Source organism: Vitis riparia, chromosome 8 (genome assembly GCF_004353265.1).
Source record: "Vitis riparia cultivar Riparia Gloire de Montpellier isolate 1030 chromosome 8, EGFV_Vit.rip_1.0, whole genome shotgun sequence".
Lineage (NCBI taxonomy): Eukaryota > Viridiplantae > Streptophyta > Magnoliopsida > Vitales > Vitaceae > Vitis > Vitis riparia.
In genome coordinates this window covers 21,063,086-21,089,035 of record NC_048438.1, presented here as the reverse complement: position 1 = coordinate 21,089,035, position 25,950 = coordinate 21,063,086, and the positions used below count along the sequence as shown (strand labels likewise).

The window sequence follows — 25,950 nt, the reverse complement described above, 5'->3', positions numbered from 1 at the left end:
CAGAAATCAGATCTCCACACCAACCCACCCCTCAAAACTCCCCCCCACCCCCCCAAAAAAAAAAAAAAAAAAAAAAAGGAAAAATCACTTTGTATGATTTCCATCACAAGTTTGATCAATTATTAAAGAAAGCACTGCAAAAATCCTAATAGAAACCTCTGAAGCCATCAAGTTCTGCAAAACTGGCCTTTCACAAAGTCATGAATCTACTTTCTTATTCGCCGTTGTTCAAGCTAAGTTTTTTATGAAGATTTCCACTGCTTACAACCCCACGGATTCCTCCAACTTCTGGACTTGGTTCAAGAAGATCCAAGTCAACTGCAAAATCCATGCACCCAAAAATTATTATAACTTCCCATGGAAGTAAGCATGCAGAGTAAGATTACAAGTAAAAGATTATTTCACACCACAGATACTCCAAATTCTTGGGATTAATGAGAAAAAAAAAATCATAACTACTGAAAGATTGAAATGTAATTTCAGAGTGGGATGCATGATTTCTAATAGTGAGATGTAGAGAACAATGGGCAAATCAGTGCATTATGAATAATCAGGTTATGCACCCTTCATGAGAAACTGATCCATACATTCTTGTGTTTCCCAGAGAAACATCACATGTTGAACCCCTCAAAACGTAAAATACAAACAAAAAGGGGAGAAAAGGGACACAAAGAAATAGAGGGGTATACCATGACATGTGGAGCAATCCTAACACAATAGACAGGGAATCCAGTGTAGAATTTTAAGGGTCCTCCAGATTTCAATGTTTTCATGGCACAGTCCCAAGAACTGGTGTACGGATACTTCCCACTGGCATCGGGTTGCATCTTCTGTATTTGAGTTTTAACATAATCAAATGGTAAACTGAATGCCGAAGCAAAGAACCCTGAAACAGCACTGGCTCCTACAATAGAGACAAGTTAACATCAAACCAACATTGCATGGGTAAATAACATGGGTAGTTCATATGAGACAGGCAGGTAAATGTGCCAAGTTTTCTTTCAATTTGGTGGTAATCCATGTCTTTCCTTCGGGTTCTCTCTCTTTTATATCCAAAATTACTAGCATTTCACATCCAGACAATTTTATTTTTCAAAAGAGCAAGGAAAAAGGGAGATGGAAATCAGGTTGGTCATTGAGTCTGGGAGTTATCTTACCCACTAGAATGCTAGCTTCACCCAAACCAAGGGAATCCTTGAAAAACTCAACACTTTGATCATAAGATGCGAGCATTCCCATGTTCAATGCCATTGCTCGCACTACAGTAGGACCTGCACCTTTCCAAAGTGCTAGAACCCCTTCATCTGCAACAATACGATATAGTGCATCGAAAGCATTTTTGTAATTCCTGCGTTGAGCAGCAGGTAGAGTGGCATCAGCTTGCATACGAATGAGTGATAAATCTGCAGGACTACCAACAGTCGCTCCAACAGCTCCAGCAGTTAGGCCACAAAGGGCTTTCTGATACAGAGGTAATGGTTTTCCATCATTAGCAGCAACAGCTTTATTTGTCAGGACCCTGAGGAAAAAGGAAAATGATTAAAAGGTTCCTGTCACCCTTAAAGCCAGGAAAAAGCAATGCACCAAAGCATTTGAAAGGCCACATCTAAATAAATGAAATCAGACTCCAACTTCCTTCAAAATCCACTAATTTTTCTTCTTCCACATGGGACAATAGCCTTTACAAATCTAAACCCAATTTTGCAACGTCTACTTTCTCAAATTAGTAATATAGAAACATAATAATTCAAAGTCAGTCATCAATATGTTGTATAACCTTCTACAAAGTAATAAATGAGAAGAGTTCCCCATCAAACACTACATTTGAAAAGCATTGAGTTTATTATCACCAATAAAGAACTAAGATACTCTTAGCGTCTGGTTTCTAGTGCCGCTAGTCAAAACCATTTGTTGTAATTGATCACCAGGGATGGCGATCAATTATTTTTGGAGGAAACATGTATGCCCCTAGCTAACAAATATATTTTGCAGGAAATGCATTTTCTGAAAAAAAAAATGAAAATAGAAATATTATGCTGAAAAGCATTTTTATTATAGAAATGAAAACAAGCAAGGACAATATCCTCAATTCTGAAGCAATGTTAAACTTTGGTTTTAATGTGCAAACAGACTCACTTGAATGATCCAAGTCTTGTAGTTGTATATGTTGCTTGCCTAAGCAACCCAGCAGACAGTCCCTGAACAAGAATTATGTGATTCAGAGGAATTAGCCAGAAGAAAAAGGACTAAATCAATAAACAAACATCTGGTCACAAATGGATGGATGGCTTTAAAATTCAAACAGTTCCATAAAACTCTCCAATTAGAAAGCGGAAAATTTTCATCAACATTCAATCAATACACACCGACCCAACCAATCACACTGCAAAGAACATGTTCTTCCTATCCCAACAAAGGAAAATTGAACACTAGAAATATCAAGGTACTCAAAGAAAAGTTCTACTAGGGAGTATTCCCGCAGTGGTGATAGCAAATCAGCAAAATAATCCAATTAAATGCTCTTATTTCTTTCTTTTCCATTGTTCTCCACATTTTCACAGCAATTACTCTCTCTTTCTCTGCAATCAACCTAAAACCTCAGAAATCTAATTCAAGCTACTGGATTTGACAAAGATCTCTCGAACTACAACATCTACTCAAATCACCCAATTGATTAATGCCTAACAAACTTAGTTCTTTCAACCCAGATAGAAAAATCACACACACACACTTGATATCATTGTCAATTCAACAACGAAAACAAAATCCATTACTCAAACTCAAAGTATCAAACCTTGTAGAAGGCTTTAATGCCCTCATTTTGAAGCATTGTCTTAGTAACCTGCACAGCCGATCCCTGACCCAACTGTATTCTCACCTGCGAATCCGATCAAACAAAACCCATTGAGAAAAAACCAAGTGAGACCCTCCAGAATTAATCAAGAGCACAATACAATGAACAAGGCGAAAATTGGAGAGGCGACCACCTTGATCATATCGATGGGTTGGATGACACAGGTGGCCAACATGCCTGAGGCTCCTCCATTCACAAAGGGTTTCACAGATGGCCATACTCCTTTTGATTTGGGCTTCTCTTCTCCCATTTCCTTGCACTTCCAGGTAGAGAAAACGAGAGTAATGCGTTAGAAATCAAAAGGGTTTTAGGAGTAGTTGGGGTTTTAGGGTTTATGCCACAGCAATTGCTATATATTTACGAAATTAACACTGCTCCCTATGTGGGGCGATGAAAAAAATTCAGAATCTTCATGGCCATCAACTTCCTCAACATTCAGCCTCAGTCTCACGCAGACCCACTCAATTCTCGGCTAAATGCCTAAATCCTTTATTCCTCTTTCATGATTATCTAGTATTTTCTTTGCAATTACTGCATTCATTTTTTCTCCTAATTGAGAAAATAATTCTAAAATTAGTTTCGTTTGAGCCAAATTTTTGGACAACATTGTAGTTGACATATTACCAAATTACAAAAAAGGTATAAAATTTGTGGGGTTTAAGGTGGTGTCCATTTAAGTATGGAAATGGGGACATGGGCCATGCCGCCATGGGCATTAGAGAAGTTTGGATTTAGTCAGCCACATGACAGACCCCTGATCCTGACAATACTATAAAGTTTGTCAACTACCCTCCAAGGCTCCAACTCACAACCTCTGCTGCTTGAAAACACATTTTAAATATGAAATTTGTATTAATTTTGAACAAGTCCTAGTTAGATGGCCTAGTGGCCCGATGGTGATAGGTGGACTAAATGGACCAGGGCAGAGTCACAAATCAGATGGCGGGCCTTGTTCTATCCAGACTCCGAATGAATTTGGTCTAATCTTAATTTAACGTTGAAGAAAAACTGATTCCTTGTCATTCTCCTTGGACTTCGCTTCTCCATTCTCTCAAATCCATGCACCATTCCCTTTAGAGAAAGAGAAGACATCTGAAATTGTAAACACAAATACAAAAGATAAAAGAGAAAGAATGAGAGAGGTGATAAGCATACATATTGGGCAAGCTGGGATCCAAGTGGGAAATGAATGTTGGGAACTTTTCTGCCTTGAACATGGCATTCAATCTGATGGCATGATGCCCAGGTCATTTCTGTTTTTTCTTTTTTCTCCTTTGTTTTTTTTTCTAGGTTAGTGACATCAATCTTCCTTGAATTTAATGAGTGGGGTTGGTGTCACATTGAGGATCCGTTATGAAATGATCTCAAATCCTGATACAAGACCATAAATGCAGACAACCCCCTAAGTTGTTCTGCCTGTTTTTATCAGTTACATTTTTTTTATTTGGGTTTTTCTTGAATGGACATTCTATTGATGGATCGTAGTACCTAGGTTTCATTTAGTCTGCATTTATCTACTTATAGGGATGAATTTGGTGTGCTGTAAGGAATTGCACATTTTTTTTGTTCGAAGAAACAAAAATTTTGATTTGGGACTCACTAGATTTTGTGCTCTTCCTGTTGGACCTAAAGGGTTTCCCGTATTTTCTTGCAGTGGCACCTCTAATGGTGCTGGCCATGATGCTTTTAATACTTTCTTCAGCGAGACCGACGCCGGTAAATATGTGCCTAGAGCTGTCTTTGTTGATCTTGAACCTAGTGTTATCGATGAAGTTCGGACAGGGGTCTACAAACAACTCTTCCATCCTGAGCAGCTCATATCTGGCAAGGAAGATGCTGCTAATAACTATGCCCGGGGACATTATACAGGTGACTGCAAACTCTTATCACAATGTACATAGCATCAATTCTACTCATCTGTTGGGTGCTCTGTCCCGCAGTGGGGAAAGATATTGTGGATTTGTGCCTTGATCGAGTCAGAAAATTAGCGGACGCTTGCTCTGGCTTGCAAGGGTTTTTGGTATTTAATGCTGTGGGTGGTGGCACTGGTTCTGGATTTGGGTCCTTGGTTCTTGAACGCCTCACTGCAGATTATGGAAAGAAGTCAAAACTTGGGTTTACCATCTATCCTTCTCCTCAGGTATTTCCTCAAACATGTAAATCTTTCGCTGAAAGCAAAGGAACCAGAGCTAGCCAAACCTAAGCATGAGACAGGTCATTGGTGTAAAGACCTACTCCTTTCTCCTAGCCTAAAAGGTCTTTACAAAATTATGATTACATATAATATATGTATATAATACTATGAACTTTTTCCTATTATGTGCCCGAGAGGCTTCATACCTTCAAGACGCATCTCTCCGATGTGAAATATTGTTGTATAGATAAAATGTCCTTGTCGTGTTTATTGTGTAGTCTAATAAACTTATTTAATGTAAAATGTTATAATCACCCCTCGTATAAACACAATTTCCTTTTTGTGTGTCTCACGGGAGAGAGTCAAACGAATAGATACCCATTACAAATAGACATCCATTACAGGGTTAAACAAATTCCCTTGTCGATGTTTTGTCTCATAGGATAGAGCCAAACAAACAAACACTTCTTACAGGATCAAACAAATTTTTATATTAGAATTGAGATCAATTCCAATACTATTTACAACGACTCACTTTCAATAGAACAGATAATGTCTTCTATTCTCAGGCCAAAGGATCCATATAGCCTTAAAACACATCTACAAGTTAAGAAGAGTTATATTTCTATTACACTTTTATGGAATCCTTAGCAGATTTGTTCCTAAATTTGCAGGTTTCTACAGCAGTTGTGGAGCCTTACAACAGTGTGCTGTCCACTCATTCCCTCCTTGAACACACAGATGTGGCTGTGCTTTTGGACAATGAAGCCATTTACGATATCTGCAGGCGATCCTTAGACCTTGAAAGGCCAACCTACACTAACTTGAACCGCTTAATATCCCAAATCATATCTTCAATCACCACTTCCTTGAGATTCGATGGAGCCATTAATGTGGACATTACAGAATTCCAAACTAACCTTGTCCCATATCCTCGAATACATTTCATGTTATCATCTTACGCCCCTGTGATCTCAGCTGCAAAGGTTTACCATGAGCAGCTCTCAGTCCCTGAGATCACAACTGCTGTGTTTGAGCCCTCGAGCATGATGGCAAAGTGTGACCCAAGGCATGGCAAGTACATGGCCTGTTGTTTAATGTATCGCGGAGACGTAGTTCCAAAGGATGTCAATGCTTCCGTTGCTAACATCAAGACTAAGAGGACGGTTCAATTCGTTGACTGGTGAGTAAGGAAAAAAGGATTACCATTAGTTTTGATTCTTCAACCATTGAAAAACCATCACCATATCCATCCATATGATTCAAACGAATGCCTGTATATGTTTAGGTGCCCAACTGGTTTCAAGTGCGGTATCAATTACCAGGCCCCAACAGCGGTTCCTGGGGCCGAACTGGCTAAGGTGAAGAGAGCAGTATGTATGATAAGCAACAACACAGCTGTTGCTGAGGTTTTTGAGAGAATTACCCACAAGTTTGATCTCATGTATGTGAAGCGAGCGTTCGTGCACTGGTATGTGGGAGAAGGAATGGAGGAAGGTGAATTCTCTGAAGCCCGGGAGGATCTTGCCACTCTGGAGAAAGACTATGAGGAAGTTGTGGCAGAAGCTGTTGATATCGAGGCAGAGGAATGAGACCCATTTTACTACTTAATCGATCACAACATTTTGTTAATCTCCCCCTTTTTATCTCTTTAAGATATGGTATATATATCCATCTGGTGTTCAGCTGTAACTTTGGGAATGAATTAATCATTTCCCACCTCTGAAATGAGGTTTTGGAAAATCCCATGAGCATTTTTTGTTATGTTTTCTATTAAAATCAGATTAAGTTCTTTGAAATCTTATCTCATGGTGGGGTGTTGTGACAGGACAAGTACAACAGTAAGAACAAGATGACTGGGATTTCTCTCCAGATGTTCTACTGCATATTGACAGGTATTACAGCAAGAACTTCTTTTATCTCTGATCAAATCCTAAATCATATACTCCTCTGGATTTTCCACTGAGAAAAGCTAAAACAAAGACTAGAAACAAGCAATAAATCAGGGGAAATCTCATGGTTAGCGTAACCATCAATGATCAAACCTTTAGCAGAACAAAGAACATAGAGGAGGAAGATCCCACAGAGCATCAGAAGGATCATGGACAGTATCCATATACTCTTGAACCCCATTCATGGCATAGAGCGATGCAGATATTTGCCTCTCAACTTTCATCCGTTCGAATTCCGAAAACTCCCCCTCAGCTGCCTCCTGCAACCCACCATTCTTTGGCAAGTCCAACACTTGTTGAGCAAATGAAAACCGGTCAAACCCGGCTGCAAAACCCCATGACAGGCCGGATTCAGAAGAACCTAACTCCACTTCCTCACTGCAGTTGCTCAAATCTGGCTTATATGCATCATCAAACAACTGGGTCTCCTGAATTTTTTCACTAGAAAGAGCATTACTGCCACTGCTGGTGCAACTACTGGCACAAGGAGTGACTATTGTAGTGGAAATGTTACTGCTATCAACACTGGTTTGTTTTGGTTGCTTTGCTCCCTTTTTGTTATCAAGGAGGGTCCGGATCCTGGAAGCCAGAGGAGAATTGGAGGAGACGTTGGGAATGAAATTTGTGCGAGTGTTGGATCCACGAAGAAGGCAAGCAGCTTCATCATAGGCTCTAGCAGCTTCCTCAGCAGTCTCAAAAGTTCCAAGCCACATCCTTATCTTCTGTGTAGTGTCTTTGATCTCAGCAACCCATCTCCCAGATGGCCTTTGTCTCACCCCTACAAACTTGTTATTGCTATTGCTTCTGTTTCTTCCCTTGAATTTTCTCACCTTGGTGGCCGGAATGGCTCCCTTTGGCTGCTGGAATTGAATTTCCATTGAGTTTGTGAAGGGAATTGATGGTGTTTTTTTTTTTTGCAATTTCTCTACCTCTTAATGAAGTGGTTTAAGAGCTCCTTGTACGTCTCCATCTTCTTGTTTGGCGATTTATATATGTTTGATAGGTGGTCTGAGTTCTCAATTGCATTTCTTTTGGCTAAATTTCACGGGTCCTTTTGACTTGTCCTTTTGTGTTTGTCTTCTTATCATACCTTAATCTCCATTTTGGTCCCAAGACCCATGAACCCAAACTTTGATCAAGTCCTAATATTTCACCCCAAAATCTCAAATCTCATCACTCCAATTTTATTACAATCAACCTATTCCCAAATTTCTATTTTCAAACAGTCAAAGTGTGATATCATATTGAATACAAGAAAATTTTTCTAATGCTATATAAGTATAAACTCTTTTTAATCCGTGTTTTAAAACTGTAAGGATCCTTTTGAACCCAAAGTAAACAATATTTGGATTTGGATGACTGTTGTTACAAGAAGAAATATATATCAAAATAATTACTTTTATTTCTACATTAAATGGTAAAAAAAGAAGTTTTTTTATTTTTTACTTTCATAATAATTTTATTTCTTTATATTTTAATCATATTCCTTCCCTTCAAACCTTTTTTAAAATATTTTTATTTAACAATTTAGATTTAATTACACGCTTCAATCATTTATATTTTGAGTTCATTACACGTCAATTGACTACCTTATAGCTTTCCTTATATTGGCATATCCTCCTAGGAAAGAGTCTTATCTCATAATCTCAACCAAAAACTTGAAAATGAAACCCATTCCAAGGGCAAATTGGGGTGAGGGGATCTTGAAGTTCTTGTCCTCAACTCTAAAACCCTTTTGTAAACTTGGTCAAAATTGAGGGAGGAAAGTAAAAAATGAATGAGGATTTGCCACTTGGAGGCACACTAGGGATCCTCTAGATGACCCCAAAAACAAAAGGCTTAAACCCAAATAGTAGGGACAGTCTTAGACCTCAGCAAACAAACAAGAATATCTTATCGTGCACGCCGCGCTTGTTCTAACCCGCTCCTTACATCACCATACACCAGCTTCTTGCTTTCATTTGTTTATTTATTAATGATCAACACATTCTTACTTCAAAAACAATCTTATTATACAAACTAAACACATACATATTTTTTATTATTTTTATATTTAAAATTTTTTTAAAATTGTTTAAACAAATTAATAAAATCTCTTGATTTCAAAAGCCATTCAAACATCATAGAAATGGTGGGAAAGGAACGATGGATGTCACTCTCAACTTTGTTTGAATTTCTTTTAATTTGGGTATAAAATATTAAGGGCTGTCTGAAATGGAAGAAGATGCCTGTTTTAGAGTAAGCAGGGGGACCATCTCAACATGATTCTTGATCTTGACCTTAAATAGTGGAGTTTTATCTTTTATGTTTTAATTATTTTTATTAAAAAAAATCACAAGTGGGTAGGTGGGTCCATTAAGATGTCATTCAAGGGCCTGTTCCTTCACAAGAATCTAAAATTTAATTTATCTTCTTCACTATACTATATGTTGTTTTTTTGTTGATATGTTAGGTGGTGAAAGTAACAGCTCCCATACATCAACCTCCCCCCAACGTTTGAATTTTGGTGGTAAGGATATAAGATTTTAAACAATTAACAACCTAATCCTATTGATGCTTTTTGTTTCCCTAAGGTAACCTCCATCCCCACCCTCAAAAACCACTAAAGCTGTCGTCTTGTAAAGATGCCTTTCAATGACTTCCCTTTGGGACAGAGCTCTACTTTTTGATTGAATCATAAAAAGTAGTATTTGAAAAGTGTTTTTAAAAGCAAACCCTCCGAGCTGTTTGATAATCAATTTTAAAAAATAGTTATTTGATATTTTGTAAAACAAAAATCTATTTAAAAATCTGAAATATTTTTAATAAATTATGAAAATAATATCTAATAGATTTTAAATTATGAAAAATCATTATATTTTAAATAATAAATAATGTTGCTTCTCACGAAATTCTTCTTTTAAACTTATACATGAAGTTATTAATATTTAATTAAACTTCGAAACCCCCTTTGAAATATTTGGATCCCACTTGAGCTTCTACTTTAAACCAAAAATTTAAAACTATTTCAAGTAAGGTCTTATAACTTCCAAAATCAAAATCAAAATTTTCAAAGAAAATATTAATATTTGCTTCCACAAAATACTTTTCTAATTTTCATATAATTAAACTTTAAAATAATTGTTAAAATAAAATATTTTGACTAAGTAATTCATAATTGTCAAACTAGCATGTCACGTTCATGGAAGTGATCTAATCGCATTTTAGCCTCTTTGTAACCCAAAAGACATAGGAAATATCCTAAAAACAAAAGTAACAACCACACCATGAATCCACCTTAACTGTTTCAGAACCAGAACATGAAAGTAAGATAATAACCCAATAAAGAAAAGCTATACAAAACCTCACCGGCAATCTAAAAATAGACATGAAACTTCCCCAAAGAAAAGAGGATAGAAACTGTATAGAAATGTCTAAAAATCACCAAAACTGATTTTGCTTGACAAACAAGCCTCAACATCGCATTCACACACCGACCCTTCAAACAGAGCCACAAACTATGAACTATTGATCTTTTCGTTTCTTTTTTTCCTCTCCTTTCGAGGGAGGACTGGATGATGAATACCACTTTAATATACACATTCTACACCAAAACTCGTATATTTTTCACGTCACCCTCAGAGCAATCAAGCAATAATGCACACTGCTGCTTTGGTACAAATGTGTAACATTGCCCAACCAATTATGAATCATATTATGGAAAAGAATGGACTACCTAACACACAGCAAACAAAGCAAACCGGACCGACCCGACACAGCAGCATCTCACAAGGGAATCTTGGAACATCACACTCACCATTGTGAAATTAACTAAGTTGATAGGATGGACTGCAGCGCGAGCTGTTGCTGAGGCTGCAAGGATGACCACGTTGATGCCAGGGCAGAGGGCGACAATGTCTGCCGAAGTTGCCTCAGCAGATTAATCATTCGGCTTGTGGTTTCCTCAGTTGCCAGGTCTTTACCAGCACATAGGACCTGCAGTAGTCCCCAGAATCAATAGTAATGAAAAGTAGTTTGAAAGCAGAACGCTTACCTACATGTAGCCAGACTTTAATTAAAACATACTCCCCACTAAAAAGTGACGGAATGAGGGCTCAAGTCCCCTTAGACTTTATTTGGAAAAAAAACCTTCATCTTATTGCAGATAAAAATAAATAAATAAAAGAAGCAATTTTAACACATTTGAGATTAAAAAAACATTTTTATTTCTGTTTACACTTTTCAGTCGCCAGATGTAATATTGCTATTTTCTGATCTTCAAAATGTATTCCACCTGATTGCAAACAAGCACGTGTTTTATGAACAGAAGTACTTGTAACTGTTAAATTGGAAAAACTGGTGTTGGAACTTGGAAGTGAAAGCCCTTGAACTGATTGTTGGAAACTAAGTTCATAAACATCTAAGATTTTTATGTAATCAGAGATACTCAACATGGGGACTAAAACAGTTAACACCTTGTATAACCATGATGTTGGTATGATATTTTAAGAGCTCAAGCAATCTAAATAGAGAGAGATGATACCTCAGCAAAGACTGCAACTATTTTGGGAAGATATTGATTGTTGGGCCCCAAAAGTTCCCTATCTGACCTGTAAAAAAAGAGGAAAAAATAATCAAACCAATAAAGAGGAGTAAAAAAGATCCGGCGCACACAACACATTCCCTATGTAACAGTTTGGAGTTTCTACCTTTCCACCATTGAACATAGTTGGTCATGCACAACTTTGGCCTCAATCAAATCACCTTTTAAAGGCAAGCAACTTAACCAAGCAGGAACAATCTGCCCAAAAAAATAAAAAAATAAAAAATATATTTAGAAAGCTCTGTGGGTAAGTTGGGATTTGCAATAGATTGGCTTAACCTAGAATTCGCCATTGAACAACTTGAATTACCAAAAAGAGAGTTTTGGGGGAGCAGCATTGAAATTTGTATGCTTGTTAGAGAGGTTTGTAACTCAAAGCAATATTCAAGCATAAAATATTGAAGAGGCTTCATACTATTTTAAGTACTTTTGCCTATGATGAAGAGAGTAAAAGCATTAAAAGCCTGCTTTGGAGAAAGTATTTTAACTGCTCAAAAAAAAATTCTTGGCAAGGAGGCCAGACTAACATTTTTTCCACCAGTAACAAGCACAAATAGATACGAGTAAGAATGAATACTATTGCAGGAGGAAAGGTTGGAGCACAGACCTATCTACCAAGAAAATTGTGACAAATGCCAAGTTAGATGAAAATTGCATTATGGAATGATAAAATATATTTTTGATAGACAACAAGATCATGATTAAGAAGCGCCTAAAAAAGAGGGGAGGGGAAGCTACGTATAAAGGTAGTATACACAGAAGCAACCCAAAGCAAGGAATGATGAAATATATATACCTGCACGGCATCTATACTATCGCGATGGAACTGGCATATTTTTCCAAGAGCTGAAACAGCGTTATCATAAGCCATTACATTATCTGAATCCCGTGCATTAGAGTGTCTTATTACAACATCCAGCCTGGAAAGAGCCTCTGCAGAAAAGCCAAATACAAAGTACATTACAACCAATGAAGGAGCAATCCAAGGAGACAAGCAACCATGCACATGGGAAGCAAACTACCTCCAACAAGAGGTTTGAATGCAGACCCACCAAATTCTGCACAAACACCTATTCCATAAACAGCTGCCTGAAATGCAATATATGTTATCTATCTTTCATGAAGCATGAAGCCCATGACAACTTAGAAGCCAAACAGCAAAGTTAGTGATTAGCATGCAAACCTGACGAACATGTGGGTTCTCATCATTGCAGGCTTCCAATAGGAAAGGAAGGTAAGTATCGTAGTATCTGTTCCACCAACATATTGGTTAAGGAAACAGAAGAAAAAATCAGCAATCACCAGCACTTCAAACAAGATATTTTTTAAAACTGAAATGCTTACTTAAGAGCTGATTCTCGGCATTGCTCAGCAACATCATCAAATATACAAATGGCAATTCTTCTCTCTTCAGCCGTTTTATCTTTACCCTGCATAAGCAAAGAGTTCGATTATTGCAAACACATAAATAGATAAATTCAGTGTATGCAAAGACAATGACTTCCTCTTTTTAGGTAGGCATTATGTTAAAAACAATAAAAAAAATCCAGGAATTAATGCCTCTTTTCAGGTTTTCAGTTTCACGTCTCAATGAAAACAGATTCTACTTTTGCACACCACATCTCACAACACTATTATCATGTTGAACAAGATTTACAGGAGATGGTTTTCATTTATTAAACAATTGGCAGTAAATATTCCCATTGCACCAAGGGGAAAACTGGTGAATAACTCTTTTTTAAAAAGTATTTCCTTCCATGTCCATTCATTACAAATAATATGATCTCCAATTATGTTTGAACCCAGACCTCATACTCAACTCAAGGATGATGGCATATGATGCTTGTTTTGATTTAAAATATAGAAATTTTCATTTAAGGTTGACTGCCACAAATCTGCTAACCCTTTCAGTCAGGTGGCACAGCATTTTCCAATGAAAATAGTGGTGGGGATGCAGGGTCACACCTCTTATACACAGAATATGCTTAAGTATTCAAATGATGGGATGTGCAAAGTTTGCATATAGTCATGTAGAAAATTTACCAGCTATTATACATCTAAACAGCTAATAAGAAACATGTGTTAAACAAAAAGGAGCATGAAGGCATTAAAGAAAGCAAACCTAAAACCCAAAAGAACAACAAATGAAAAGGCAAACAAACACCAACATACTATTAAACTTACCCACATAGGCATCAGGTAAGATGAAAGCTCATCAAAGAAAGGCAAGAAAGAAGACTTGAAGGTTTTGATCAAAGTGCCCAAGCAATCACCAATCTGTATTAAAAAGGACATAAAGGCAACAAGAATCAACACATTTACAATCTAAAAGCAGGAGAACACAACCCATCAACTAACAAACCCAATTTTCAACATAAATGTCTGAAGAGCATACTTGATCAAAGAGCTCTTCTTCTTGCTCATTTTCTTCTTTTAGCAGTTCCCCTTCTTCTGCATCGAAGTCCTCTGCTTTGGCCCTTTCTGCTCTCTCTCTCTTTCTAGATGAGCTGGCTGTGATCACCTGCTTTATCTCATCCACAATGGACCTCACTTGGCCTTCATCCAAAAGTGGTCCAGAAATCTGAGAGAAAGAAATGGTCTCCATAAGATTATGAACCTCCAGAATGACATAATGGCAAGCACAGAGAAACAATATACAGAAAAAAGAGTGTTTAAATAGTTACGAGACTAGCACAGCACATGACCATAGCAATAATTCAGTAAGATGCCATGCAAAATGCCTTAAATGATGATGCAGGTTACAATTACTATCTGTAGGTTAATAGGGAACATTCTTGAACCCCATAAGAATGCAGAATGTGGTCTCAGTGTGTACTAATTCAAACAAGCTTGGTATATAGATTATGCAGCGGGAATAAGTGAAATAAGCATTTCTAGAGGCAGAATTCTATAAGAATAAATAAAATAAACAGTTAATACCCATAAAACTCATGAGTAGATGTAGCAAACCTGTATGCATTCATTCAACGAATCCAACATGCTTGCACAGATCTCTGTCTCAGGCTCCTGCAGACCATATATAGTTCAAATATGTCATTAACCAAACAAAAACATTAATAAAATGATAAAGTAGAGATTGTTACAAATATTAAAGAACAAAACATGTCCCCCTAAAAAACTGACCTTGTGTAGCGCATCCACCAGGGCTGGTATTATGTAATCAGATAATTGCTTAATATAGGACTCATTCCGACCTTGAGACAGCCCCTTCTCCACAGCTAATTTAGCTGATCGCAACAGCTCCGGCATGGCTATGGACAAAAATCAACAACACAACAAATTTGATATAGTCTCACAATTGAATGGTCAACAAGACGAAGACAACTACAATGGTCAGGTTACTACCTGAAACAGCAGCCTTCCTAACTTCCTCGTGAAAATAAAATTTAAGAAGAGGAACCAATGTAGGAGCAACCTGAATTAGTCATACAAGGTAAGCAAGTACGAAATTTTGATAACAGCCAGCACCAAATTTAATTCTCAATAATGTGAGTTATAAGGAACCTGATCGATCCATGGAAAAAACCCTTCCTTTAATTCATCAGCATAGCAACATAGCATGTTGCAAGCTGTGGCCTTTTCTTCCAAAACACTAGTTTTGATCCCTATCCTTTTATCCCCAAGTGTAATAGTCTCAATGCTGCAATAAAAATATAACACCCAGTTAAAAGGTGTCGAGACAGCAGCATTTTAAAAGGCGTCTAGACAGTAGCATTTTCAAACAAAAGTTTATTTTTTCTAAATCTCGTGTCCATCAAATATCATCAAAGAGAAACAAAGTACAACACAAAATACATGGTTGCATCTACACACGCACATATGTATATCACCAACTAAAATTTTACCCAAATGCTAAGAATGAGAAAAATATGACTAGATCCTAAAATAAATATTTAAAAAAAAATACAGCCATGGATTTGACAGTTATCTATATTTTAAAGATAACAGGCAAACCTATCATCATCAGAGTCATAAATATCAGCATCCGAATCCGCAGATGTAATGGTAACATCAGGCTTAAGCTGAGCAGATTGAAGCAAAGGGGGCATGACAACATTCATGTAAGGAAGGAAATCCTGGCCAAGGCACTTGCAAAGTCTGGCCCATGCCTGCAACAAAGGTACATATTATGTTTTGTTCTTTTTAATTGTTTGTTAGACAAAAGACTTATCAAAAAAATTGTGACATAAGCATTTGTCCATTTAAAAGACAAAGAAATACAGAACATTTAAGTGAAGGTCTCTATAGCTTATGCAAAAAGCATACTTGCAACATGTAGCTTGTTGTTGGATCATCTGCCTCCATCTGAGATCCTTGCAATGACATAAGTACATCCATAACCTTGCATGGTTTACAAACAAAACAGCTCATGTTACAAATCCAGAAACACAAAAAGAAGCCCAGTGAATATAACATAGATATGATATTTAGGGAGACAGACAAAAGAACAAAATAGAAGAGGTTAAATATGCATAAATATCTTTTTATCAGAAACACACCATCTCATCTCTATCAATTACAAAGATCAAGAAGGATGAGACATCCTTCAACAACATATAAAATCAGACTAGAACAAGATGAGGACATACCCACCCAAAACTCATTCAAAATGGTCCCCATATTACACATTGATAAATGATAATAAGATACACTATTAATTCTCACCTGCTTTGCATCATCCCTAAACTTCTCTTTCCCAACAGCCATTCCAACCAAACTAATGCACTCCATTGACTTAGCCCGAAGCATACGATTAGATTTGTCATTTGCATTCACTAAAATAGCTTTCAGGAAAGGCATTACGGCATCATAGTACTTCTGGAAATGCACCTGTGAGTACATATACCATGTGAGACCAAGTTATCCATGAAGAAACTGACACTAGCACAGAGAAAGATTTTGGAGTTCGTTAATTTAAGTACCTGTGATGAATCAGCAACTGATGCTAAAGCTGTCAAAGCCCCCTCCTGAACCATTTGCTTCCCATTCTGGATTTCACACATATCATAATGTATACAAGCTCAAGCAGAACCCATTCATCAAGCAAATGAAGAAAGACAAAATTGCATATATTCACGTCTTTAATAAGCATGTCATATTATATAGTTGTATAAAATATGGTGCATGTGAATGCATCTGCTGAACATAAACAAGGTTGATGACAGGAGCTTTGATATACCTGTAGGAGTACAAGCAGTTTGCTCACAATTCCATCTAAGTATGGGGTTAAGATATCTGGGGTGCAATTTTCACTGAAATTGAGAACTGCTGAAGCAGCATGGGCCTAGGACATACAAAAAATAAATTAATATTTAGTAACACATCAAATGATCAATAGAAAATTTATTACAAAATGGATATATCAAGAAACTAAACAACATACCGAGATCCAAATTGCTTAACACAAACACATATATCACAAGTGTGTAAAAGTACAGAAGTAACAGAACAAGGGCAACACCAAAGACCATGAATCCAGTTTATATAGCATATTTTAATAATGCAAAAACCCACCAGCCTTGGATCACAAGACTGGGAAAATGCCAGATACAGGTTGTGGAAACTCCATATTAATGAATATTTATATGCTCAAAATCAGGTTGTCATCAGAAAATTATACATGTAACTTTCAAATTGTTCAAGAGAATACCACCTCTTTAGGACCATGTACAAGACTGGGAAATACTATGCATGCACAACCATGAAACTCTATATGGACAAATATTTATATTCTCAAAACCAAGATGTTATAGAAAAAATTATACATATAAGTTTTAAACTGAAAATAACATTTTCAAGATAATACTGCCTCTTTACGAAGATGTACTTTGATTGCATTGGGATGCAAAGCCAAGGGTTGGCAGCAATTTTACCAAAGGAAGAAACCAGGAGTGGAGCAATTGCTATGGAAATATTTTGTTTTAATATTGTCTTTTCTTTTCATATTAAAAGGCAAAAAGGACATAGCGTCTATCATTCCATCAATTTTCAAAGAACTTAATTTCTTGGAACAGAGAAGAAAATTAATAGATTCCTTTTTGTGCTAGAGGAAGACAACAATTTTTAATTTGCTTGTAGAACTCAATGCCATTAATTATTTTGCATAACCACATTGATGTGTTATTTCCTTTTTTCTTTTTTTTTGTTAGCAAGCAAAAAATATATATATTAACCATGGGTATGTCATGTCATAAATTCCTGCATTGGAAAAAAACAAGAACTTGAAAATAAATAAATAACTAGACACTGCAATTCCCAAACCTGTACTCGGGGATTCTGAAAATCATCCATTGCTGCAGCTAGTGCAGGCAGTAGCCGTTGATGATATTTAACTTGTAGCTCTGGGCCTAAATCCGTTGACAACTGTCCAATGGCATTAATAGCTGCCCATCGTACCCTGGGATGTGGATCTTGAAATGAGTTCAAGACCATTGATACTATCTGTTCTAGATTTTTTATCATCACCTGCATGTAAGATAAAAGAACAATTTTTAACCGAGCTAACGCAACTCATCTAATTATAATTAAAAAATGCACCCTAAATATCAATAATCTTAAAATTAAAATGCACCCTATAATCAATGGCACTCAAATATCAATCCTATAACACTCTAAATATCACAATCCAATGTGGTAATAAGCAGTGATTGATAACACTCTAAATATCAATACTCACAATCTTAAATATAAAAAATTGGATTACAAACAAAAAGTTATATACAATACCTTGGAGCAACCCTCTGCAATTTGAGCAAGGGCAATGAGGGCAGCATGGTGTTTTTGCCATTCAGGAGCTGCCAAGTAAGCCGGCAACAATTCAGAAGCCACCGGCACAATGGTATTCCCACCAAGAGAAATGGAGAGCCTATCCAAACACTCCTGTCCAACACTATAATTACTAGTCTCACCCGCATCCTCATGCTCCTCCTCTGCACTGTGCCATACGGGATCATCCTCGATATCCAGCAGCATCTTCATCAGTATCGCAAATAACCTTTGTATAAACTGTGGCAGCTTCCTTATCATTCCCGGGGCACGCTCTCGTGCTTCAGCCAAAGTGATAACAAATTCCACGGCTAGATGCCGCGTACCCTCCTCCAACAACTCCGCTTCTGCAATTTGCAACATTGAACCCACCACTTCCACCAATTGGCGCCGTAGAAATCTGGGCTCCGTCCCAGCTAACTCAATTAACAATTCCAGTGCCTCTTGGGCAGTTGCTTCTTGGCTGGAATTCAACGCCTCGGTCAATGTCTGCATCATCAATGGCAAAAGGTCCTGAAACTTATCCCGCTCCGCCGCATTGGACAAGCACTGAATGAAGTTGATCGCCGCCCCAAGAGCCGCGATGCGAACATCAGAATTCATGGATGAAGCCAAACTCTGCAAAAACACAGAGTGAAGAGTATCCAAATGCGGAAGTAGGGTTTCTCCTATGTACTGCGACAATTGCGCGAAAATTAACAGCGCCGCCTCTTGCAGCTTAAAGTTCGATGAAGTAACGCACTGAAACATGAACGGTAATAGCTCAGGCCATCCTCCGTCAGGCAAAATCCCAGAAGCAAGTTCTGAAACAGTGTCACATAACTTTTTTGATATCGTTTTGGCGGTCTCGCGTTGAACACAGTCAAGAAGAATCGATTTGAGATTCGCCTGAGTGGTGGCAGAGAGATTTGGCCATAGGTAAGAATCATCTCGAGTGAGTTGCTTTCGGAGTAGAATCGCGGCCATTGCTCGCGCTTCAGGATGCGGAGATGACTGAAGAAGGATCGCAAGTTTGAGAACGAGAGAATCGGGATGAGTTTGCTTGCAGAGATTGAAGAGAGCCTCGGCTTGAGAGCGTTGGTCGTTGGCGGTGGCCATGAGGTGGGAGATTAGGGCTTCGAAGTGAACTGGATCAGGGCCGAGAATCGCCGCGATTTGGTTTAGCTGAAGAGGAGTAGGATCGGAAGCCATGGTAGCCAACTAGGGTTTTGCAGAGCCGCCAATAACCCTGCCGCTCTCGCTCGCTCAAATGTGAAGTGAGGGAGGGAAGCCAAGACCTCGTTTGGCGAAGGCTTTAAAGTGGTGTTTGGATAAATAATGCATTTTACGTGGCTTAATGACGGTTAACAAAAGAGAGGGAAAAAAATATTACCTCTGATGACACGTGTTACTATATGATTGACCACCGGAATTTCTTTTTGGAAGTGGAGGGTAACCAGCTCGATAGTTTAGAGGAATATGCCTCGGTGGCTCACGTGACCTTTCCATCTGCACGTGGGAAGAGGAAGTCTCACGTGGCACTTAATGCACCGTCCGATAACCCACTCTGTCCTGAACCCATTCCCATTCATCATGAGGTAATTTGAACCGTTGATCTCCTGCAATGATGATACTGATGGGTCGACCTCCAGCTGCAACCCACTTCGGGTGCAACAGTTTATAAAGAAAGATCAATGAGGTGTACAGGCTTTTGGATGCAATCATATGCTTCAGGCCCATCACAATTACTGTATGCCACACCTAACCATTGATTAGCTCAAACCGCTTTTCAGATTAAAGGATTCCCACCCATTCCAACTACTCTGCTCAATTCATTGGGCCGAGGCCCATCTGTGTAATTGGACCCTCTTATGGGCTCAGAGTTTTGGACCCAATAAGTTAGACAGTTATCTTGACAGTTAGAATTTGAAAATAATATATGTATTGAGGTGACGGACCCACTTGATTGGTGCTGGATACGGCAAAATAACAATTTAGAAGTAGTTCCTTAATGCATAAGGAACTGCGAAATGTGGACATCATCCAGAACCCAACAAATCACAGCCGTTGATATTCATATTAACTTCGATTATTGACCACGTGTAAAACGAAATGTTTGCTTCCGATAACATAGCAGTCTAGAAAAAGAAAAAAAAAAAAAGAAGAAGGCCCTCCAAAAGGACGGATATGACTGGCTGGATTCTATTCCGAAGATCCAATAGAGCCAGGTTGTCCCACGTCTCTCTATCTATATCTGACAAGGATGTGATAAGCCCACAGAACAGTCACAGATTAAAAACAAAGACCAATAAATGTGATGCCACGTGCAAATTTCTCAAGATCCAAATACAAACAATCCTAAAACGACGCCGTGTCGGAGCTCAATTGGGTGAACTCACACTGTGCTTTCTTTCTCTCCATCTTCACGTCCTTACATATACCACCAACCAAACCCTAACCCTACCCACCCAGAAACCAATTGATCCACGCAGAGAAGCAAGCCAGAGGGATGAGAAATCCGGCATCTGCGTCTACGAGTAAGACTCCGTGCTGTACCAAGGTTGGGTTGAAAAGAGGACCATGGACACCTGAGGAAGATGAGCTTCTAGCTAATTATGTGAACAGAGAAGGTGAAGGGAGGTGGAGGACGCTGCCGAAGCGAGCTGGGTTGCTGCGATGCGGCAAGAGCTGTCGCCTCCGGTGGATGAATTATCTTCGGCCGTCAGTGAAGCGCGGCCAGATAGCTCCCGATGAGGAAGATCTCATTCTTCGCCTCCATCGCCTGCTCGGTAACAGGTGCTGTTTGTATCATTTTTTTCCTGGTCTGAAATTTGCCTCAGATCCCAACATATTGATGCATTTCTCTTTTTCTTAAATTTTTGAGACATTTCTTTGATTTTCAGGTGGTCTCTGATTGCCGGGAGGATCCCGGGGCGTACAGACAATGAGATCAAGAACTACTGGAACACCCATCTCAGCAAGAAACTCATCAGCCAAGGAATAGATCCCAGAACCCACAAGCCACTAAACCCTAAACCTAATCCATCACCAGATGTTAATGCTCCTGTGTCAAAATCAATTCCAAATGCAAACCCTAACCCTAGTTCTTCCCGGGTGGGAGAAATTGGAAGCAACCATGAGGTCAAGGAGATTGAAAGTAATGAAAATCACAAGAAGCCGCCTAACCTGGATCAGTATCACAGCCCACTTGCGGCCGATAGCAATGAGAATTGGCAAAGCGCAGATGGGTTGGTAACGGGACTACAAAGCACCCATGGTACCAGCAACGATGACGAAGACGATATCGGGTTCTGCAACGACGATACATTCTCTTCGTTTTTGAATTCTTTGATTAACGAGGATGTGTTTGGAAATCATAATCATCATCATCATCATCAGCAGCAGCAGCAGCCATCTAATGTGATTGCACCATTGCCCCACCCAGCAATTTCTGTGCAGGCCACCTTCAGTAGTAGCCCTGGAACTGTCTGGGAACCTGCTGCACTAACATCTACATCGGCTCCTTTAGTCCACGATCAAAAAGACTCCATGTCTCCCTGAAAATGATGAATCAAGCTTATATGAGTTTGATTAAAATCTGTGTGATGTAATTTGTTGTTTCCCTTTTTGTGTTTTGATGTTGTATTAGCTTCCACTCTTGGTTATTTAATTAGGATGTTAATTAAAGCTTTATGTGTGAATATCGTATGTGAAATGGATCCTTGCAACTAAGTTGTTTTTCCCCAGAGTACATTCATTTCTAGACACTCCACCGACTAGCAGACCATGACTTATCCACTTGTGGAGTCTTCATACCGGTTTCTCTCCAATGCTACAAATGCTTAAGTAGACCATTTGAGAGGGTTGGACTGACTCTTTGAATTCAAAGTCAGAAGTACTTCCAAATTCTTTTTAGTTTACAGGCCAAAAGCATTTATGTGAAAATGATCACTCCCAAATATTAAAATATCACCATCCTTCTGATGAGTCTCGTAAAAATCTTAGACCCTATACATGTATAAAGACTCTGTGCTGCCTTCTTTTGCTTAAGTAATCCAATATTGTAGTTCAGCACAAAAAAGTTCAGCTTTTTTTTCCATGCATGTCAATATAGCTTGCTACAACAGTCTTCTTAATTGAAAATGCATTACAAATCCACTAGAGAGAAGAAATAAACAAACAACAAAATTAAGAGTCATGACATTCCAATGAAATAAGACTCTAATGTCGTATTTAAGCTATTAATTTGACTCAAAAGTTTCAACAGCCGATAATGGCGGGCTAGTATGAATTTATAATCTTGATGACAACCCTCGTTTATGCATACACACCTAACATATAGATGCAACTAGACGAACTAGGTCATTGATCCCGATCTGCCTTCGGGTTTTAAGGCAGAAATTCGATGTGTAATCTTCATGAAGGATAAGCACAAACCCTAGGTTTGAGCAATGTACTCGTATTGATATACAGGTGCAGAGGCCAATGGATATGAGCTGATCTCTGTTGGGTAGGTGATGGTGAATGGGAAGATGATTTCACCCCAAAAATCAAGAAAAAAAAACGAAACCAAAACTTCATTGACAATTAAAACAGGTATTGAATAAATCAGTTGATAAAATTAATTCATCAACCTAATTTTGATTTGGAATAACTCCTTTAGGAACGTAGATTGACAGATTGTCCATATGGTAGAAGGTTGCTAATGTCAGGAAGCTGAAAAAATAAGTTCATGGCAGTGAAATTCTGCAGGATGACTGCATATTCGTAACAAATGTTCTAAAAAATATTTCCTCATCATTTCAACTGAATTTCCTACGCTCATAAAGCCCTTGAACACAAAGTAGATCAACAGATAGATATGTAATAATGCTACCACGATATTTCTTAGCCTTTTAAGATAGGAGGTGTTTGTTTTTCTCCCTTGATTCTAAATAGAACTTAAAATTAAATAGTACTTAATAGTATTAAGTATTAAGTTGTTTATTTTTAAAATATTTTATTTTTATTAAATATTAAGAAGTAAAAAAAAAAAAAAACCATGATGTTACTCTAATATTCAAAAAAGTGAAATATTTTGATTTTTTCTATTTTGTAAAAAAATAAAGAAATAAATAATAATTTAACAAAAAATAAAATTTTAAATTATCTGAATATGAAAGTAAATTACTTTTAACAAAAAGTTTAAAAAATAAATACTACCTTAATATTTTGTTTTTCTTCAGCTTGCAAAGCCCCCACAAGACTTTGATCAAAAATCAAGTTGACTAAGTGTTCGATTAAGAGTTGGGGATGATTCTTAATTTGAAGGTTAGAACCACTTTCTAGCTCTTGTTCAACTTATGCCTAAATACTAACCCATGCTTCATAAAAATGTTTCTAATAGAAGTTCTATGGACACAAACCACTACTTAAAAGTATTTCTATGAAAACCACTCACAAAGGAACCAATTGCACCACTCTTCTAATAAGTTTTGTAATAAGCTTAAACCCTGAACCATACATATATATAAAATTATTAATCTAAGTTAAAAGTATCGATTAATAGGATAATACAAATGGTATTCTAGCGACAACAATTAAATAATTCCGATACTTATGCATATACATGAAATAGATGTAAATAGGCCAATTAGGTCATTGATGCCAAGATAATTCTTATTACTGTGCCTTTGGAATTTAAGACAAAAAAAATAAAAATTCAATCTGTGATCTTGGTGAAGGATAAGCAAAAGCCCTAGGTTTGGGCAATGTAGTTGTGGTACAGTGATGCAGAAGGCAACCGACGGATCTGATCTTTGTTGGGTGGGACTGGGAGAGGGTGAACACCCAAAAATCAAGAAAAAATTAAGATTTAAACCTTCAATGAAGACTAAAACAGAATTGATTGATCCGACCTAATTTTCATTCATTTGTTTTGTTGAGACCTAACAGTCTTGGTTTTCAACGAGAAGCAGTGAGTGGTAGATAGCACAGGGCGTATACGTGCATGCATGCACGTGAGCGAGTTAGGTGACTGGTGACTAGTAACTAGTGGGCTGGTAGCTTTATGGACTTTTGAGGACCATGGGTGTTTTGGTAAATTTACCTGCAATCCATTCACAGACAATTTTATTTTTATTTTTTACTTTTGAGGGCCCTGAAGTCGGATACAATACGCCGTTCCTCACTAGATCCTTCCCCACTGACTTGGGTCATTGGGCCGGGCCTTTAGGAGTTCAAACATCAAGCCTTTTAGCAGTATTTGTATTCGAAGTGTTTTTAATAAAAAAATATATATTTTATAAATCATGTATCAAACATTTTTCTAAAAAAAAAAAACTGTAAATAATTCTTCAAAATTTTAAAAACGTGTTTAAAATTTTATCAAATACATAATTTTTTTTACCTACAAGTGAGTGCAATAATCGGGATTAATGTATGACAATTGCTTCATTTTAGTATCATGAGATCTGAATTTTTATTCCCAAAATGCCCATTGTAATTCCCATATTAAGGCTATAGATCAAGATATGGTGGTCAACAACCAAATGCATGCTTCATGCGAATATATATATAACAAGCAATCCATCGTTGTCATTGTTAGTTGTACTTAGAGCTATTTCTTTAGAGTCGTATCCACAGAAAGCCACACAATACCTCAACAAAATCGTTGAATGGTTGGTTTCAACACAACCTTCCTGATATTTTTATGAAATTTTGACCACCTTTAATTAGATTCCTCTGTTTCTTTCCTTAATAGCATGGTGTTTTTAGACCGTTCTGGGCAAATACTACATTCAAAATCAGGTTGGTTTGATATATTTGCATGATTAATTCCCATTTCTGGATTTTTCTGAGAGGGGAAAAGCGAGAGTGAAGAAATCCTATACCAAAAATGTGTGCTAAATCACAACACAATAACAAGAAATACATTCCAGCCAGCCTCTCAAGTCCCAACTTTCTAGGGAAAATTTAAGAACAGAAAGATGCAGAAATATTACAAAGGTTGTTCAGAGAATCACATTGATGAAAGAAAAGAAAAAGAACAATACGCTTTCAAAGAAGAAAGAAAAACGAGGGAATGGAAGGTTTGGGGTGCACTAACCTTAAGGACAGGGTAGAGTAGATATCGGTTGTTCATCCGGAGTGAAGCATCTTCAAAGCATGAGAAGCCGCCATTTTCAGAGCTGAGAATGGAGGGAGAATGGGAGGGGAGGCGATAAAATGGAGATGGCACACCCTGCCCATATTCATGTATTTGAAGGGAGGGAGGAGAAGGTGGTCGCAAGTGCAAGAAATTGTGTATTTGACCGGTAGATTTTTTTAGTGGTACACGTGTTAGGGAGTCAGACCATTGGCTGTCTGTTGGGGTATGACCTACCAAACTTTCCACTAGATTGTCAGATGGACCAAATCTTCTCTCCCGCTTTTCCATTTGAAAATTGGATCCTCTGATTTCTTAAGGAAAAAAGAGAACATGATAGCACAATTTTGAGAGTGGGTACCACACCATTGTCCATTTTAGTTTAAGGTTTGAAAATTAAAAAAATAAAATAAAAATCTTCTCTCAAACACAATGTAAACCCTAAGAGATTCTAAAAACCCCTGTTCAATTTAAAAAAAAAAAATTAAATGGATTTATAAACTTAATTCTTTATATAAAAAAACAAAATTAAAATTA

At 37.6% G+C, this 25,950-nt stretch overlaps 5 protein-coding genes across 6 annotated transcripts; 2 read left to right on the top strand and 3 right to left on the bottom strand.

The window, feature by feature from the left end:
• Positions 1 to 73: 73 nt before the first annotated feature.
• On the bottom strand, positions 74 to 3,357 carry LOC117919901 (mitochondrial dicarboxylate/tricarboxylate transporter DTC-like). Its single transcript, XM_034837189.1, has 6 exons — positions 2,988 to 3,357; positions 2,795 to 2,878; positions 2,137 to 2,198; positions 1,158 to 1,519; positions 690 to 904; positions 74 to 318 (listed from the first exon to the last, which is right to left on the bottom strand). The coding sequence occupies exons 1-6, from the start codon at positions 3,102 to 3,104 to the stop codon at positions 262 to 264; spliced, it is 897 nt and encodes a 298-aa protein (XP_034693080.1). The 5' UTR covers positions 3,105 to 3,357; the 3' UTR covers positions 74 to 261.
• Positions 3,358 to 3,901: 544 nt separating this feature from the next.
• LOC117919720 (tubulin alpha-5 chain-like) lies at positions 3,902 to 6,752 on the top strand. Its single transcript, XM_034836958.1, has 5 exons — positions 3,902 to 4,100; positions 4,509 to 4,723; positions 4,795 to 4,994; positions 5,663 to 6,171; positions 6,277 to 6,752. Exons 1-5 carry the CDS (start codon positions 3,988 to 3,990, stop codon positions 6,578 to 6,580), a joined length of 1,341 nt encoding a protein of 446 aa, XP_034692849.1. The 5' UTR covers positions 3,902 to 3,987; the 3' UTR covers positions 6,581 to 6,752.
• A 134-nt stretch (positions 6,753 to 6,886) lies between these two features.
• Positions 6,887 to 7,917, bottom strand: LOC117919721 (ethylene-responsive transcription factor ERN1-like). Its single transcript, XM_034836959.1, has one exon. The coding sequence runs from the start codon at positions 7,816 to 7,818 to the stop codon at positions 7,036 to 7,038; it is 783 nt and encodes a 260-aa protein (XP_034692850.1). The 5' UTR covers positions 7,819 to 7,917; the 3' UTR covers positions 6,887 to 7,035.
• Positions 7,918 to 10,193: 2,276 nt separating this feature from the next.
• Positions 10,194 to 20,517, bottom strand: LOC117920084 (importin-5-like). Of its 2 annotated transcripts, XM_034837435.1 has the most exons (20): positions 18,270 to 20,517; positions 17,805 to 18,008; positions 16,723 to 16,827; positions 16,466 to 16,531; positions 16,209 to 16,373; positions 15,810 to 15,884; positions 15,498 to 15,652; positions 15,048 to 15,183; positions 14,889 to 14,958; positions 14,667 to 14,794; positions 14,493 to 14,549; positions 13,918 to 14,103; positions 13,707 to 13,799; positions 12,867 to 12,952; positions 12,706 to 12,772; positions 12,545 to 12,611; positions 12,319 to 12,455; positions 11,629 to 11,720; positions 11,463 to 11,529; positions 10,194 to 10,915 (listed from the first exon to the last, which is right to left on the bottom strand). In XM_034837435.1, the coding sequence occupies exons 1-20, from the start codon at positions 19,497 to 19,499 to the stop codon at positions 10,751 to 10,753; spliced, it is 3,351 nt and encodes a 1,116-aa protein (XP_034693326.1). In that variant the 5' UTR covers positions 19,500 to 20,517; the 3' UTR covers positions 10,194 to 10,750. The 2 variants fall into 2 exon arrangements, with proteins under 2 accessions (XP_034693326.1, XP_034693328.1); XM_034837437.1 differs by lacking the exons at positions 10,194 to 10,915; positions 11,463 to 11,529; positions 11,629 to 11,720; positions 12,545 to 12,611 and having other exon boundaries at positions 12,331 to 12,455.
• A 258-nt stretch (positions 20,518 to 20,775) lies between these two features.
• On the top strand, positions 20,776 to 22,030 carry LOC117920085 (transcription repressor MYB5-like). Its single transcript, XM_034837438.1, has 2 exons — positions 20,776 to 21,083; positions 21,191 to 22,030. The coding sequence occupies exons 1-2, from the start codon at positions 20,797 to 20,799 to the stop codon at positions 21,846 to 21,848; spliced, it is 945 nt and encodes a 314-aa protein (XP_034693329.1). The 5' UTR covers positions 20,776 to 20,796; the 3' UTR covers positions 21,849 to 22,030.
• The last annotated feature ends 3,920 nt before the right edge of the window (positions 22,031 to 25,950 follow it).

Coding starts and splice junctions, on each gene's coding strand:
- LOC117919901 (XM_034837189.1), bottom strand. CDS start 3,104: ATGGGAGAAGAGAAGCCCAAATCAAAAGGAGTATGGCCATCTGTGAAA. Junction 2,879..2,987: donor AACCCATCGATATGATCAAG/GTGGTCGCCTCT, acceptor TCGGATTCGCAG/GTGAGAATACAGTTGGGTCA. Junction 905..1,157: donor TGAAGCTAGCATTCTAGTGG/GTAAGATAACTC, acceptor TCTCTATTGTAG/GAGCCAGTGCTGTTTCAGGG.
- LOC117919720 (XM_034836958.1), top strand. CDS start 3,988: ATGAGAGAGGTGATAAGCATACATATTGGGCAAGCTGGGATCCAAGTG. Junction 4,101..4,508: donor TCTGATGGCATGATGCCCAG/GTCATTTCTGTT, acceptor ATTTTCTTGCAG/TGGCACCTCTAATGGTGCTG. Junction 6,172..6,276: donor ACGGTTCAATTCGTTGACTG/GTGAGTAAGGAA, acceptor GTATATGTTTAG/GTGCCCAACTGGTTTCAAGT.
- LOC117919721 (XM_034836959.1), bottom strand. CDS start 7,818: ATGGAAATTCAATTCCAGCAGCCAAAGGGAGCCATTCCGGCCACCAAG.
- LOC117920084 (XM_034837435.1), bottom strand. CDS start 19,499: ATGGCTTCCGATCCTACTCCTCTTCAGCTAAACCAAATCGCGGCGATT. Junction 15,653..15,809: donor CAACAAGCTACATGTTGCAA/GTATGCTTTTTG, acceptor CCTTTGTTGCAG/GCATGGGCCAGACTTTGCAA. Junction 14,550..14,666: donor TGGTGGATGCGCTACACAAG/GTCAGTTTTTTA, acceptor TATGGTCTGCAG/GAGCCTGAGACAGAGATCTG.
- LOC117920085 (XM_034837438.1), top strand. CDS start 20,797: ATGAGAAATCCGGCATCTGCGTCTACGAGTAAGACTCCGTGCTGTACC. Junction 21,084..21,190: donor CATCGCCTGCTCGGTAACAG/GTGCTGTTTGTA, acceptor TTTGATTTTCAG/GTGGTCTCTGATTGCCGGGA.